Genomic DNA, 16,077 nt, shown 5'->3' with positions numbered 1-16,077 from the left:
TCATACAGTAATTCTGTACCAATCTTTAAAAATACTGAATAAAAATGCATCACCAGGAAAAGAACTCTTCTCATTAACTAGGGAATTTGTCCAACCTCAGAACTATGATTAAGTTCTCAGACAGCAGCCCAAATGCAGCAAGAGCAACGCGCCACTTTCAAGGAGCTGCCACTGGATCAGAAGCCAAGCGTGTAAATAATGCTTATCTACCCACAGTAGGAATCCAAATTGAAATTTATTAGAAACAGGATTGGGGTGCATGGGAGGCTTCTTTCCACCTGGGAAAATACATCACTACAATAACAGAGACCAAATTTTAAAAGCATACAGCCTATCTAGACTCCTAACCTTGGCAATAAACATTCTACGTACATTTAGACCAGCATTTCTGGTGGAATGTACAACCCACTGTTGGTTGTTAAAGGAGGTAGTACAATGTGTCTTGGAATATGGCACATGCTGTTTCTGATTACTTCTTGGATTTCTTACTGAAAGCTTGTAACCCCTTAAAGAGAGACAAGCTTTACTACCACATGGGCAATGCTCAACTAAATTATTTCACAAGCAGAACAGTCTCCACTTGCACAAACAGGACTCCCCACCCCCACCCCCGTGCATGCCCTGCACCCCCCCAAATTTTCTCCCAAGGATTGGGGGAACCCCTAAAACAGATTTAGTGGGAGAACACTCTTGTTGCACAAGGAAAAATCCTTCCACAGACAGAAGTTCGCCTTAGTTCCACCCTCAGTTTAGATTGAAGGCATGAAAGTTAGGCTGAGGCCATTCCCAGTTCTACTAGAGTTTTCGGTCCGCAGTGAGACCTACTTTTTTTTGGCACGATGCATTTGTATAAATTCATTGTTTTGGGAAAATATAAAATGCCAAAGACTGCAAATCAAGGAGGGGGGTAGAAGAAGTTCATACAATAGGGGAACATACAAATGCATGTCCTGAGATAGCAAGGGACGACATGAAATGTGAAAAAGTTTTCTAGCCACCGACTTAGAACAGCCTTTGCTAACTTGGTGATTTTCAGATGTTTAGGACTGCATTTCCCATTGGCCTCAGCAATGGTACTGCCTTGGGAAATCACCGTCTGAAACATCTGGAGAACAGGTTGCTGACGAGTGGCCCAAGGCAACATGTGCTTTCTGCACATGTGGATTAGCAGAACCATACAGTATGCATTGTTTGGTTGTTGTTTTTTAGCTAAGCCTCCTTTTGCTGTACAGTACTTGCTCCTTTCTTTCCAGTCTAGAGTAGGGATGGGGAGAAGGTGGAAGCAGGAATGGAGAATGGCCCTCCAGATGTTGCTGGACTACAGCTTCCATAAGTCCTTATCATTTGCCATGATCGCTAGGGCTAATGGGAGCTGGAGTCAGACAACATCTGGAAGGCCACACGATCCTCACCCCTGTTGTAAAGGATAGATAGAAATTGCCCTGAGACAGCAAGGCACTATTTAGCATTTTTAAATAAGAGTGCATTGTCAATGCATTGTACACAATTCAGTTATACCTTCATTATTAATAGATTTAGAGCACACGATTTTGCTTTGTAAATTTAAACACACAGTAGAAAACCATAGAGGGTTAAAAAAATAAAGTAGTCCCAATAAAACTGAAGTCAGCTCCCACTTCCTTGCGGGAGGATTGTCATGTTGCTCAGCATGATGCTTCTTGTAATGCCCATAATTGAATTGCCAAAACGCTTCCCCAACCAGTCATTTTAGCTGTGTCACACAAAATCCTGGATTCAGCTGCATCAGACGGCATTCCTGAACCCCAAATAGAGATGGGGACAGGGAAAGAGTTTTGCTGCTTCTGGGTGGATTAATTGCATTCGCTGGAGCCACCATCATTATTATGGACAGAAAGCAAGCACAGTCAGCCATCAACCCAAGCCAGCAGGATCATTCAATGGCATATAACTGTGTAAGGCACTGGTGTTCAAAGAAGAGGCAGGCTCTCCAGAATACTTATACATGCCACAGTGTGGCATAAGAAGCTACAGTCCCAATGGGAGGATTGTGGCTTTGCAGAAATGTCATAGTGCAGAGACTGCAAGCCTAGTCTTTAGGGTAGAAACACACAGAACACACACACACACACACACACACACACACACACACACGTGGGGCTATGTATTGGGAACACAGCTAGGCCTGCTCTTGTGTAACATGTCTTGCAGCTATCCCTAACGGTGTCATTCGCAGGATAAGCCAACTTGGCCCGGGAGAATTTGCTTCTGAGTGGTGATTCTTATGTTCCGCATTGGGAAGAGAAGCAAAGCAGTTCTGCAGACATTCATGTGTCATCCTCAGTGTTGCTCAAGAACGATAGGTGGCAAGGTAATTGGTAAGGTAACTGCTAGTTCCTCAGCTCTGCTCGGGGCATTTTGAACATATGTGGTGGCCTTGATCTGCAAAGGGAGAAAAGTAGAAAGAGCGCTCTAAGCTTGAGGCTAGGTGGTTGGGCAGGGCATGAAGCGGAAAGGGGTTTCTAATAAGGATTTTATAAAAAAAAACTAATGACACTTGGAGAAATCTCTCTGGTCTATATCACTCTTATTGGCCTGTAGTGGAAGTGGGGATGAATACTTTCCTAGCCCCCACCCACTGTAAAAGCATTCCCTGCAGCTAAGATTCAGTTCATGCCCAGATAGGATTTGGTGGGTTCTGTGCACAATGCCAGCCATACTTCCTCTTACCAGCACCCCAGGGACCACCTCTGTGCAGCTGGGGCCAGCATGCAACAGAAAGCTCAGCTTAGCGCAAAGAAGACCAAAAGCATACCCTGCAGAGCATTAAATGCCTTCTGTCTCAGCCACCAACACCAAAGCAAGAGAGCTTCATATTTTGAATTGGCAGAACTCCTTTCCCAAAATGGTCTTGTTCAGCACCTTTCTCCAGTACTGGACCTCCTTCCCGTTACTTAAATTGCATGGTCATTTCCTACATCTAGGGCGGCTTTCTTTTGAACTCCACACCAAACATAGACAGGAGGTAGGAAAAGATACTTACAGTTCCATATTTTCCATGGCACCATCCCTAGTAAAAGAAAGAGAATGTCAATGGGATATATGACAGCTTCCTCAAAGACTTTCCAGAATGCATGCTAAGCTCCCTCAACCCTAATGTGGGCAAGGGAATTAAAAAGAAGAGTACTATAACCCTCAACTGCTTATACTGGAACCAGATGGCAGGACAATGCAACCTTTCAGCAGTGCTGCCAAACCTGGGTGCCTGTTGAACAGCAGAAAAACCCATGTCCATCGACCAAGCTCAATGCACCTAAGCACTAGCTAGCATAGCTCCTTTATATAGTAAGGTGTCTTACATGTGTTCTCTGGGTCTACTTCTGGCATCGCACAGCCAAAGTGGGTGCAAAGAAGTTTAGCCGTAAGGTTAGAATTATGCACCCTCTGAAATGCTGCCTTAATAGCAAGAATCCTCCCTGGTCGCGTGAGCAATTGTTTCTTGAACTTGTGATGGCACTAGTCTAGTTCGTGCCCAGGGTCATGGGTTTTTTTTTTATTGCTTCATACTGCGCAGACTTGTGCCCTGGAGAGGTCACCTCGATGTCCCTATCACAGCAATTTGACTTCACCCATGGAGGCACGCTCCATTGTCTCTCAAGACGGATGGATGCCAACAACGGCAACAAACCCAGATAACACAGCATTGGTGTGGCTTCCACAGGACCATGTTTTGCCAGAAAGGTTGAAAGCTGTTTCAGAGTACAGAGTACAGAATGAATTTAATTCATTCTGGAGGTCCATTCTTAACCTGAAACTGTTCTTAACCTGAAGCACCACTTTAGCTAATGGGGCCTCCTGCTGCTGCCGCTGCCACCACGCGATTTCTGTTCTCATCCTGAAGCAAAGTTCTTAACTCAAGGTACTATTTCTGGGTTAGCAGAGTCTGTAACCTGAAGCGTCTGTAACCTGAAGCGTATGTAACCCGAGGTACCACTGTATAAGCAAGTGGGAAGTCAAAACATTCCCTTTTTCATTTACTAGGGAAGGCAGTTAGCACTTTCCCCTAGAGGCTTCCCCTGGAGAACCCACTTTTCCATCAGTATCTTAAAAGCAGACACTTTCACAAGAGGGATTGTTGCTTTACAATAATACCATGGGGGCAGCCCTACAGCTGGACTTGCACTTCTAGGTAATGGAACCAACTGGAGGGTGGAGGGCTTACGGGGTGTCCAAGCCTATAATCAGTGAACAGTACTGAGAGTGGGGTGGGGGGAGAGAAGTAAAGCATCTGATCCATGGCCATAGGCAGGGTGACAGGCAAAAGTATAACCCATCCTCACGTGTAGACGTCATCCATGTGCATTCTGCGGTAAAACTTGGCAAGCCGCACAGCCAAGATGATGCTCGGCAGCAGAAAGATGGTGCACCAGCCTAGACTGAACCAGAAGGCGTTCTAAGGGGAGAAGAAGGGAAGGCAGCTGTCAGTACTCCCGCTGTCTCTCTCCACTTAACTCCCACCCTGCTTGAGCTCATGCAAGGTAAGCCTCGCCTACAGCCTACCTGTGTCTTTTCCATCCATCTCCCCAACGTTTCCCTAGAGCTCCCTTCACATACATCTATACACTTTCCCCAGCCCTGTGCCCATTCAAGAGCACAGGGATCTGTCCCATGTGCAGATGTCTCCCCAGCTTCTTTCCATGCGCCACCCCAGGCAAGATTCCCAGAACCACAGCACAGCCTCTGCCCAAGGTAGTTACAATTTCTGTGGCCCCACCACCTACCAGTTACTCCTACATCCTGGGCTGCAGTCGCCATCTCTCAACCTACGGACTGCCACCCTGCTGTCCCTTATCCATGCTGGCTCATTCCCACACCCCAGCTCATCCCTCGTGTTGACTGCCTCACCAATGAATTGACAACGCAGCTGCAGACCACGGTATTCACACTATCCAGTGCCCAGGCTGCAGGGCCACAGCGGCCCACCTGCTCTTTGATCTGCCAGCAAAGAAGACAAGGAAACATCATGACCACCAAAGGAAAAATCCCGAGCCCTGCACTCCTTTCCTGGTCAAACACCTTCGTCGTAATGTCATCATAAATGTTGCCTGTCCAGCTAAGCACATGGTAGGAATTGTCCTGGCATTGCCAACCTTATAACTTCATGCTGTGCTTGCACCCTAGAAGTAAGATGGGCAATGGCAGTACACTTCCCACGAGTTCAACTTGATTTTGCTTACATATGCCTCCAGGGCCACCTGTGCATGAGGCTGTAAGACTGGCATGTGAATGCAAGTGGCTGATCGGGAAAGTGCAGTTAACCACAGAATGCTGCAGCACGATTGCTGCCAGGAGTGAGGTTCTGTCAGCATATTGGAGTTGCCCTCAGATATTTGCACTGGCTGCTGATGGGCAGAATGACGGGATTCAATGTTACATTGGCTGCTCACACTTGTAGGAAACAGGCAAGTGCAGCCAAGCCAGGAGAAATTAGCCCTCACTCATCGGCTGCCATAAGCTCAGCAGGATTCCTCCTTCCTGTTTCATGAGTGAGGTTGCATGGGCATCTTGCCAGAATGGAGGACCAGGTGTTGCTGTTTGAACCTCCAAAAACTGGACATTCAAAACGGAGTGTGTGGCTATTGAAAGCCCTTTGCAAAAGTGCTCCTGACAGTTTTCAGAAGTTCAGGCAGCCGGGCATGGGGACAACTGAGGTTTCAAACTGCAGTATCACCTGGTGTCAAAACTACGTCCACCTGCCCAAAGTAACCTGTCAAAGATTTGGAAATAAAATTCTGGCCCGCCTGGCAGAAAAGGTTCCCTGCCCCATATCTTTTTAGATGTCTATTGCAAACTTACCCAGACATATAATTTAGTTACTCATATTTGTTCTTAAAGTTTTACTGATTTAATCAGTGTTTTAATTACCGTATTTTTCCATGTATAAGACTAGGGTTTTTTCCTTAAAAATAATGTAAGAAATTAGGAGTTGTCTTATACCCCCCCCCATTTTCTTAAATCTGAGTCCTCAAAAATAGGGGGCATCTTATAGATGAAAAAATGCAGTATGTTTTATATATACTTGCTTTTTTATTGCTTTGCAGATTTCATCTGCATTTTAACTACAACTTTGTTATGCGCACCGTCTCTAGAGAGTGCTTTGATTAAGCAGTTTATAAATCTTTTAAACCAGTAAATAATAAATAAACTATGGCTAAAAGGTCCAGTAAATTCATGGTTGACTGGCTTGGGTATGCATAGCCACAGGCAAGCATCCAGTCTTGATGTGAGTATAGCAGAAGTATACAAGCAAGGACAACCAGGCTCCCACCTTGTCATCACTCAGGATTAAGCCCAATCTCCATCAACAGCAGTTGGCATTACTTACGGTACTCTTTGCCCAGTCTACATATGATTCAAATAAACCCAGCAGAGTTTTCACGAAAGCTGAAGTCTCCTAGAGGTAAAAAGGTAAGATGGGTGGGGGCAAGTTAGAGGATAGGACAACAACTTCCAAACAAGGAAAGGGGTTCAGTTATGGGCCTCCAATCCCCCTATCCAAGCTCCATTAATGGTTCCAAGAATAGGAAGGGAAATTGGGCTGTCTTATGGGGTACAGGAAAAGGTAATACAGCTAATCAATGCACGATCAGCTGGGGTGTCACATGTCCCTATCCTGGGAGCACTCGCTTTCGCTTGCCCTCCTCTCCACTGCATTTCCTGTATTCCCATTTCCCAGAGTTGTTCACTAGCATGTCTAATGTCGTAGTTAGAGGCCTATAGGACTTCTGGATGAGCCTCCATGTTACATTATGTGGCGATGCACAAATGATGCCCTCTGTGTACCCCCACCAGGAAATGGGTTGAATAATGAGAAGACTCACGTTTTTGACAACGTCCTGCGCCTGCCGCTTCATAAATATCTGAGCGTCTTCTATTTTTGACAACGTGGCGTTCGCTGTACCCTGGCAGGACATAGTACTGTCAGGTTCACTCCCTGGCAGAGCCAGTCTCATGGGCTGCCCTCACCACCACTTTCCATACAGATCTGAGCAGACCACTGAGCAGAACATCACATAATCCAATGGGCATAAGGGAGCAGCGCTGGTATATTATCAAAAGGCTGAGACAGGTTTTTTGGTATGCTTTAGCGGGAGTTGCACAACTGCAGCTCTTCAGATGCTGCTGGACTACCACTCTCATCAGTCCTGACCATTGGCCATGCTGGCTGGGACTGATGGGAATTGGGAGTCCAACATATGAAGGACTGCAGTTTAGCATTTCATACCCAGCACCATACAGACCCCGAACGCACACAAGCATAGTTCTGCCAGTGCCCCATTAACACCCATCTTTGGGATGCCTACCAACTCTGTCAATCTCCCACAGTCTTCCAGGTTCTGAAACCCCATCCCTACAGAGCACTGGCCAAGGGAAATCTCTGTAACTCCCAATTGGCACCTGTTACCCTGAGTTCTCACATTGTTATGCAAGGAGGCCTGGCAAGATTGCAGATTCCCCACCCATCCAATATCTAATGGGGTGTCATTCAGAAAGCCTGGCATCAATGCCCCACCTCCCAGATCACTCCTTCCTCAAACCTTGCCCTGCTTACCGGAATATGAGGGACAGACTTCTGTAGTTTTCGAATGCTGCTTCTCAGGATGTGCTGAGGACAGAGAAAGCTCATCAGAGGGCACCATCCACTGAGCTGGATGGAATGAGTTGACAGAAGGTGGGACAGATATCAACCATCTTATGGCCTGGTAGGGCCAAGAATCAAAACCGTCCAGAGAGGCCTTGTTCAAGGCGGCACCTGGTCTGGGCCAAAAGGAGGTAAAGGTGTTTGGGGAGAGCAGCACTCACCATCTGAGGAAGAAACGTGTCATTGACCCAATCCCGGAGCTTCCTCAGCCTTCTGGCCTCCAGTTTAAAATCGCTCCGAGCTGTCTCATTAATTGCCTGAAAATATGTTCATAAGCACCACCGTTGTGAAGAGATATTGATAGGTTTTCTGCTGCTTTCACACATACAAGTGGGCACATTTCCAGGAGACAATGTGGGATGCAATTATTTCCCATCTTCAGGGAGGATCTGGGGTTAAATCAGGGCCAGCCTACCTATTAGTCAAGATGAGGTGACTACCTCAGGCAGCAGGATCCACAGGGACAGCCGATTCAGCATCCAAGGAACACATGCCCATGGCTGCTGCTGCAGTGGCACTGACGGCTGTGGCACACTGCTTGGGGGCTGGATCTGCCTCTCCTCAACAGTTCCCTGCCCCCCACGCCACCTCTACAGTGACGTCTTGGTGGCTAACCTGATCCAAAACACCCACCCACCTCACTCACACACAAAAACAAAGATCACCACAGCCAATCACAAGCAAACAATCACACCCTAGGCCAACCCCAACCTCTCTCACCACCAAAGGAATACAAGTGAACAACACAAGCAACGCTGACACCAAACTCTACATACATTAAACATAATAGAAACACCGCCACCCGACCCCACCCCTATCCATCTTCCCTCTCTCCACCCCCCCTTTTTTTCCCTTTTTTTTTCTTCTCCCCCTAATGCCTCAACAAATGAAACGGATTTGTAAAAATGTTACATGGGGGAAAAAAATACGAGGCATTACACTTACTTCTGTAAAACAAGAAAATCCTTAATAAAATATCAAGATGGGGGGGGGAATACAGTGACCTCTTGGCAAATAGGAGTTGCTGCTGGTCTCCTATCACCCTTAGAGAGGAAATGGTGGGGGCATGATTCAGAACAGGCCCCTTTCCCCCTGCCATGACGGCATTTCATTCCCACTTCAGCTGTTGAATAAGATTAATTCAATTCTCCCCCTTGTTCCCAATGTAGATCTTCATTCAGCCCTACTTCTCTGGCAGGGAGGGTGCCATTTTGTGGTTCGCCTCAGGTGCCAAAATGTCTTGGGCCAGCTCTGGGTTGAAGTGATCCCAAAAAGACACCTACAGGGCCCCTCCCCCTAGAAAGGGAGCTGGGGGAGAGAAGCACTGCAGAAGAATGGGGATATCCCAATCAAAGCACCACTCACTGTGTTTTCTGCCAATTCATCTAGAAATGCTGCCAATGAAGACAGGTCTTGTTTTGTCACCGTCTCGTTGATCTGCAAAGAAAGGGACAGAGAGCACACGGTGGGTCAGCTCCTCAAGGATAGCAAGAGACATTGGAGTGAGTAAGGTCAGGGCCCAGGCAGATTAAGTTCGCACACTTCATAGAATCCGCTTTCCAACTTGTTTTATTTCATTTTGAACCCATTGATACATAAGCTATTATTATTTCACATCACACCTCTGGGAAGAGAAAGCTCACCTCATCCCTCCACCTCCAATGATCTGTGAGACAACAATCAGAGGCTCTTTTCTGGGTGCCCTCACCTACAAAAGGACATGTGGGTGCCATCCAAAGAGCGTACCTTTTTAGTGACTGTGCTCTAATTAGAATCATAGAATCATAGAATCATAGAGTTGGAAGAGACCACAAGGGCCATCGAGTCCAACCCCCTGCCAAGCAGGAAACACCATCAGAGCACTCCTGACATATGGTTGTCAAGCCTCTGCTTAAAGACCTCCAAAGAAGGAGACTCCACCACACTCCTTGGCAGCAATTATGGATCTCCCTCCCAAAGGTGATCTGCCGGGCATCTTCGTCGTTGCTTTTAGGCACCAGGCAAATCCTGTCCTGTTTACGTGTTAACTGCTGCTTTTATTTATGTGGAATGGCATGATTTCATTATACAGATGTCTTTGAGATTTTCTTAAACTCAGTAACCTGCACAGGTTTTGTTGGGGAACGGCTTTCCTTTTGGGCTGCACCCAAAGCCCTTTCCGGACACTATCCTTTCTCCTGAACAGACTGAGCAGCTGCCAGAAACCTATGCTGACATCATCAACCCAACGACCCTTCCATTGTCAGTTAATCAGAATATCCCAGCTGACGGATTCCTTCCTGCAGCAATTCATACCCCAGCAAGCATGAAGGGCATTCATTTTTCTGTGGGGATGGAGCCTACACTACTATTACTGGCAATGATATCATTTTCTAGGCAAGTCACTAGTCCTATTAGGCAATCTAAACTACTTTGAATGGCCTAACCTTTTTATTTAAAAAAAAAACAAAACACGACTCTTTTTCAGATGTGACATATCTCACAAGATACCAGACAATGTCAAACCCCATAAAGATCAAGAAAAGAAATCATCTTGTGATAAGCTGTTCCACCCTCTCATCTCACTTGTTTCAGAGCACTGGAAAAATTCAGGTTCAGCCCATCCTTTGAGCCCAGTTCCTGCAGGCGACGCTTCTGCTCCTCCTTCAGGAGCTCAGTTGAGCCCAAACTGATATTTATTTTTCTTAAGGCTGCATCAATATTATCGGTGTACTGTAAGAGCAAAAGAAAAACAAGGCAAGTAGGTGCAGGGTACATAACAATCCAGTCTCCCAGGACACTTCTCTGGGGTTCTCCAGGTGGCTGAAGATATGCCCCAGATCTGGACTTTAAACTAACCCAGAGCATATCTGAGGACACTAATCTTGCTGGTCATTCAATTTCTCTTGTGGCTGCCTCAGTTCAGCTACAGACACTCATCACTGACCTTGCTGGTGTTTAGGATCTCATCCAGAGGGATGACCTCACCCAGGTGAAGGGTGCTCCACAAGGGGGCATTGTTTTCACAGTTCCTGCAAGAGTGAAAACGGAGCTGAGAGACCAGCATACACTGTGCTATGTCAAACATAAACTGGGGAAACAGCATCACCACGCAATCAAGCTTTCCAATCATGTAGTTTAACTCTTACGCCAGGGGGCAATGGGGCTGCTGGTGACAAGCTCAGCATGGGGGCAAAAACTGTGGCGAAATAGTAGGACTAAGAAGCACAGTGATCAGGCTGAAAGGTACCTCAGAGAAAGAAAAGCAGGATTCAGGCTGTATTCTAGCAAACTCTTGGCAGAATGGAGAAGTTGTGGGTCAGGGAAAGACTTCTCTGCACCAGATTTAAGATTATACAGTCAAACTGGATCCTGAACACCTTGGTACTTGGATGTTTCGGCTCCCAAATGCTGCAAACCCGGAAGGAAGTATTCCAGTTTGCGAACTTTCTTTGGAACCCAAACGTCTGACGGGACTCCCACGGCTTCAAGCCATACTTTGGTTTCCGAATGTTTTAGAAGTCAAACGGACTGTATTATGGTAGGTACGACTGTATTATGAAGCTTCCTGTCTATGCTGGGCAAGGACTTTGGACATAATATACAACTTACAGCATGGGAGAAGCTATGGAACTGGGATTTGAAGTTAACAGCATGTTATACATTGAAAGAAAATTTATGAAATTGATGTATCATTGGTATTTAACCCCTAGTAAACTAGCTTGTATAAAATAAGGTCAAATACATGTTGGAAATGTAAGGGAAAATAATTCTCTATGTTGGTTGTTTGATAATCGTTTGCAAATTTCAAAATCTGAAAAAACTAAAAAAAATTTAAAAAAACCTCTCTGCACCAGGGCCCCCTGGCATGGCTGTGCATGGTACCCTGACATTGCATGTTGGCAAGTGGGTGGAACTTACTTTTCCCTACTCCCATACACTGCATGCCTGACTCTATCAGGCCTGCAGTTCCCACCCTACTCTCAAGAGTCTCTCTCCCTTTGGGGGAAGGTGAGAACCAAAGTCACAGCAGGCAGGAATCTAGCCAGCCAGCCACTCACTTGTACAGGCTGGAGAGGTTCACATCAGAACTCTTCAAATGCAAGAGCCGTGTCAGGTTGAATTCAGGAAACAACCCTGGTGTGTCCAGAAACTAGAAGAAAATAAAGAGTCATTAATTAGATTCTTAGCCTCTCAACTCAAAACATCTTCAGTATTTGCCTCTCCCTGCGATTTCCTCCTCTGCAGAATGTGGGATTGCCTGGCTGTCTCATGCCTACTTCAGCAATTTCCATGCCAAAATGATAATGATTGACAAGGGGGAGAGATGGGATCCCAGGATTAGAATCTAAGGTTACAGTGTGTGGGTTCTGGTCTGGTGTTAAGGGAAACCATGACTCACTTCTCTCCTCGCCCACATTATTTCCCCCCCAGATGGCACTCAGCAGTATCAAAGAATACTCATGCTAGCCCAAGGGACTTACCTGAAGGAGATGCCCATCGGCCCACGGCCGGCACACCACTGTGTACATACTTCCCCCAACTAAAAATGTCAGCAGAACCAGCAGCATCAGCAGCCATGAAAATATGAAGCTGAATCCAACGCTCCTGTCAGAGAAGGGAAAACATGATTGGAGGTCTGGGATTTCGCTGGATGGATGTGAACAGCAGCCGTCAGAGCCCTTGCACATTTGCCCCAGGCAACCCTTCCATTCATTCTGACACACAATCCAGCAGATAAGCATAAGGAACAGCCAGAGGTCCACGTGAAAGCCCAGGACAAGGTCAGGGTGCCAAAATACTCAGGGGGCATGGCTCTGCACTGTGCCAATCTGCCAGTAACGCTGCATTTCTGGATACTTAAGGACATTCCCACCCTATCTTTCTCTAGTAGGAGCCTGTACACAAAACAGATTGTGTATGGGGAAACCCTCCATAGAATAGCTCCCAGAGAGCTGGGGAATCAGGCAACCAGCAATACACGTAAAGATCTACAGCTGCCTCCTGAGTCCTGCCACCCATGCTCTCACATTTGCTACACCGTAATGCAGCTTGGCAACATTTGGCAATCATCAGGAAGGGTAATAAGGGTACAGGCCAGAGCTCTGTAACAGAACATGAGTTTTGCATGCAGAGGGTTCCAGGATGAATCCCTGGCATCTCCAAGTAGGGCTTGGAAGGACGTCTAGCTGAAACTCTGGAAAGCCACTGCCAGTCAGCATTGATGGTGCTGTGCCAGATGAACCAAGGGCCTGACATGGGATGAAGCAGCAGCTTCCTACATTCTTTTGAGTTATTGGATGACTCTCTGTCATGAGATGGGAGAAGGTGCAAAGACTCTTACGCCATGAGGAGGTCTCCACCAGTGTTTGCGAGGCAGCTCCGTTTGGTAGGCATCTCTCGCGGGTTTAGCCCAAGTGCCCCAAACAACAGGCCCAGCATGTTGAATACAATGATCACGAGTACCAGAGAGCAGAGGCAAAGGCCAGCAATCCACCTACAGTAAGGAAAAGGAAAACAGTTAATACTCCAACAGAAGGCAATGGCTAAAGGAAGGAAGGAGTCAAAACCTGGTAATGGGTTTGATCTCTGCTAAAAACCAGCGTCAGCAAGACTCTGTTGGCCACAAGAGGAAGCAAATTAGAAAACATGAGATCCCATCCAAGTCTAGGTTATGGTATAGCACTGAATGGTATAGCACTGAAGAAAAACAAGGGCTATCTGGGCCAATTAACCAAATCGGAAGACAAGGATTTTAATTTTCATACTACTGCAGACTAGATGTGGTGCCCTGTCCAAAAATGCTGTGGGAAACCCTCAGTGTGACATGAAACTGCACATCAGAGGCTTCCAAAATAGTGGCCAGAAAGCTTTTAGCCCTTCATTTAGGCTACCATTCTCATCCCATTTCCTACAGCTGCCATTTTGATAACATATGACCACTCATGGTCAGGAGGGACAAGGGACCAACATTTCATCCAACACATGACCTAGCGTGGCTTAAGCTAACCTAAGGGATTCCCCCAGCTTACAATACTCTGAGAACACTTTAATTCATACCTGTAACTATCATAGGTGACGATATCCGGCTCATAGGTACTCGCCCAACTGACAACATCTGTCATGGACTGAGAGATATTCCCCATTCTGCTCAGTGTGGAAAAGTTGCTACGGCTATCTTCAATCGCTTGCTCGACATCACGGAGGCGAGCCTCTCCTTCTGCAAGGACCAAAAGATACACAGATAAACAAATATACTTTGTTCACTATGGCAGAGAGCATCTTACCACGGGGCAGCCACCTGCTATGTGTTCCGGATATGTAGTATTTTATGCCCAATTGCCTATTAGCTCTCCGAGGAAGAACCATTCACACTCCTCAGCAAATCTCATGCCTCCTTCATTTCCGGCTACCCATCCTTCATTCAGTTCAAGTTATGGAAGACAAAGCAGGAAGGACAAGGAAAGCTGTGGATTGGGAGAAGGGAAACATCCAGCTCCACTGAGCCCAAGGCCATCTTACCCATAGGCACTAGGGGTGCGGGGCACCTGGGTGCCAGGCTCTCAGGGGCGCCAGGCTGAGAGTCCGGGACCCGAGAGCTGAGTCCGGGGAAGAGCCCGTCTGTCAGTCAGAGCACTGTGGTAGGCTCTTTTGCTGCAGGTGGCTCTGCACCACGAGTTCGGGGGTGACCAAGCCAGTGAGATGCTGAGGTGGGTGGCCGCTCTGCCCTCCTGCGCCCCTGGGACTGGGCAACCAGGGGGGGCACTCTTTGTATCCCAGCGCCGCAAATGCGTAAGACAGCCCTGACTGAGCCCCACTGATGCCTAATAAATGGAGGAGCTAGCAAGAATATGCAGACTAGCCATGTCCTCTAAACAACAGTGTGTACGTGGCATTGGTCCATAGGAGGACATACGTTTTTAAAATGTTTTGGGACATCTTGTAGCTCAGTGATAAGAGTGAATGCATGTCCAAGGTCCTAGACTGAATTCCTTAGCATCTCCAATTAAGGGATCTCAATGGAATTTGTAGAACTACCGTGAATCAGAGTAGACAGTGGGCTGGACAGATCATTGATTTTTTAAAAAAATATTTTATTAAGGATTTTCTTGTTTTACAGAGGTAAGTGTAATGCCTCGTATTTTTTCCCCCCATGTAACATTTTTGCAAATCCGTTTCATTTGTTGAGGCATTAGGGGGAGAAGGAAAAAAAAGAAAAAAAGAAAGGGGACAGACAGATAATTGATTTGACTGTAGAACAAGAGCTTCATATGTTCACATGTGATTAACTCACACCTATCACTCCATGCATCCACAGCAGGTAGCTGTAACTGCAGCTTCAGGACAGGAAATGCCATGTTGCTTGGACATGCACAGGTGTGAACTCCAATTACTATATAGAAGGTATATTTGTAGAATAACAATTTCTAAACAAAGAAAAGGCTGCACTATTGCATAACTGTAAACAGTTATATTGAATGGCTGAGAGCCGAGACTTGACTAAATTCTGCATATTAATGTGAACTGATCAAAGAGATATTTGGCAGGTGACCTCTAGTTGCTGAGGACGTTATAAGTGTAACCATAGCCTTTCAACTGGTTCTTGAAATGAGAATACACACACCTTTATCTATCTGCTGAAACTACTTACCAGACACCACCTTTTTGGTTTGTTCAGACACCTTCTTTGGAATATCAGCCAGAGCTTTTCTTGCCTGCCAATGCCAGAACCCAGAATAAAGACATATGCAGATGGAAACAAAAGACAAACAACACAGAGATCTCAGAATCACATATGCTCTTATAGTGTTGAACAAAGGGCAAAGCAATGTGAATCAAAAAGGCATTGCAATACGTGCTGATTCCAAAGAGGAAGTGGGCTAACAATACCTTCTGAGGATGGGATACAGACATTGATGGTTTGAGAGATCAGGGGAGCCCTATGGCCCAAGGCTGTGATTTATGATGCTAGGCTCAGTCTGTGGTTCTGCTCCTACTGCACAGCCTCTCCTAGACAGGCCGTCCCTGGCACACTGCCACCTGGCATGGGCACTCAGAAAGCCTGCTCTGTGTGGCACACTCTGATTGCGGAGGAGAGAGAAAAGATGGACGGAGGGAAGGATGTTACCTTTGCAATGGTGTCCTGAGGGTTTGAGTCTGTCAGATTGGTCAACAGCTGGAGTGGGCGGCTGACATCCGGAACCTGTGGGAACAGATAAAGGGGCAGTTTATCTATCTATAAGAAATTAAAGTGATGATGCATTGTATTCTGGGAGGGGTAGGAATCTTTGTGTTTCACTCAAATGTTTACACTGACACAGGTAAGAGCAACGTAGCGTCCACTGAGACGTTTGTATGTTTACGTGCTGGCAAGACCAGACAAACACATCCATGGGCATCTTGTAGACACGCTCCAA

General features: G+C 46.5%; 1 protein-coding gene across 5 annotated transcripts in view; it reads right to left on the bottom strand.

Annotated features, from left to right (window-relative positions):
* Positions 1-216: 216 nt before the first annotated feature.
* LOC310679079 (prominin-1-A-like) overlaps positions 217-16,077 on the bottom strand; it is a 34,039-nt gene continuing 18,178 nt past the window's right edge. For 4 of the 5 annotated variants that reach the window (XM_083443801.1, XM_083443803.1, XM_083443802.1 and 1 more), the window contains exons 9-25: positions 15,789-15,863; positions 15,312-15,375; positions 13,721-13,880; positions 13,005-13,157; positions 12,145-12,268; positions 11,722-11,813; positions 10,608-10,692; positions 10,247-10,393; positions 9,047-9,118; positions 7,843-7,938; positions 7,592-7,645; positions 6,861-6,941; positions 6,365-6,433; positions 4,885-4,974; positions 4,320-4,432; positions 3,023-3,049; positions 217-2,421 (exon numbers count right to left, since the gene is read on the bottom strand). In XM_083443801.1, the coding sequence (XP_083299927.1) occupies positions 2,370-2,421; positions 3,023-3,049; positions 4,320-4,432; positions 4,885-4,974; positions 6,365-6,433; positions 6,861-6,941; positions 7,592-7,645; positions 7,843-7,938; positions 9,047-9,118; positions 10,247-10,393; positions 10,608-10,692; positions 11,722-11,813; positions 12,145-12,268; positions 13,005-13,157; positions 13,721-13,880; positions 15,312-15,375; positions 15,789-15,863 (1,554 nt within the window). In that variant the 3' untranslated portion in view covers positions 217-2,369. Of the gene's footprint in view, positions 2,422-3,022; positions 3,050-3,764; positions 4,433-4,884; positions 4,975-6,364; positions 6,434-6,860; positions 6,942-7,591; positions 7,646-7,842; positions 7,939-9,046; positions 9,119-10,246; positions 10,394-10,607; positions 10,693-11,721; positions 11,814-12,144; positions 12,269-13,004; positions 13,158-13,720; positions 13,881-15,311; positions 15,376-15,788; positions 15,864-16,077 lie in introns of those variants that run through there. The other variant, XM_083443805.1, reaches the window with a different exon arrangement.

The sequence above is a fragment of the Podarcis tiliguerta genome (assembly GCF_965153285.1).
Source record: "Podarcis tiliguerta genome assembly, chromosome: 5".
In the NCBI taxonomy this organism is placed as follows: Eukaryota; Metazoa; Chordata; class Lepidosauria; order Squamata; family Lacertidae; genus Podarcis; species Podarcis tiliguerta.
The sequence above is the reverse complement of the archived record's forward strand: the minus strand, read 5'-3'. Positions and strand labels throughout refer to the sequence as shown.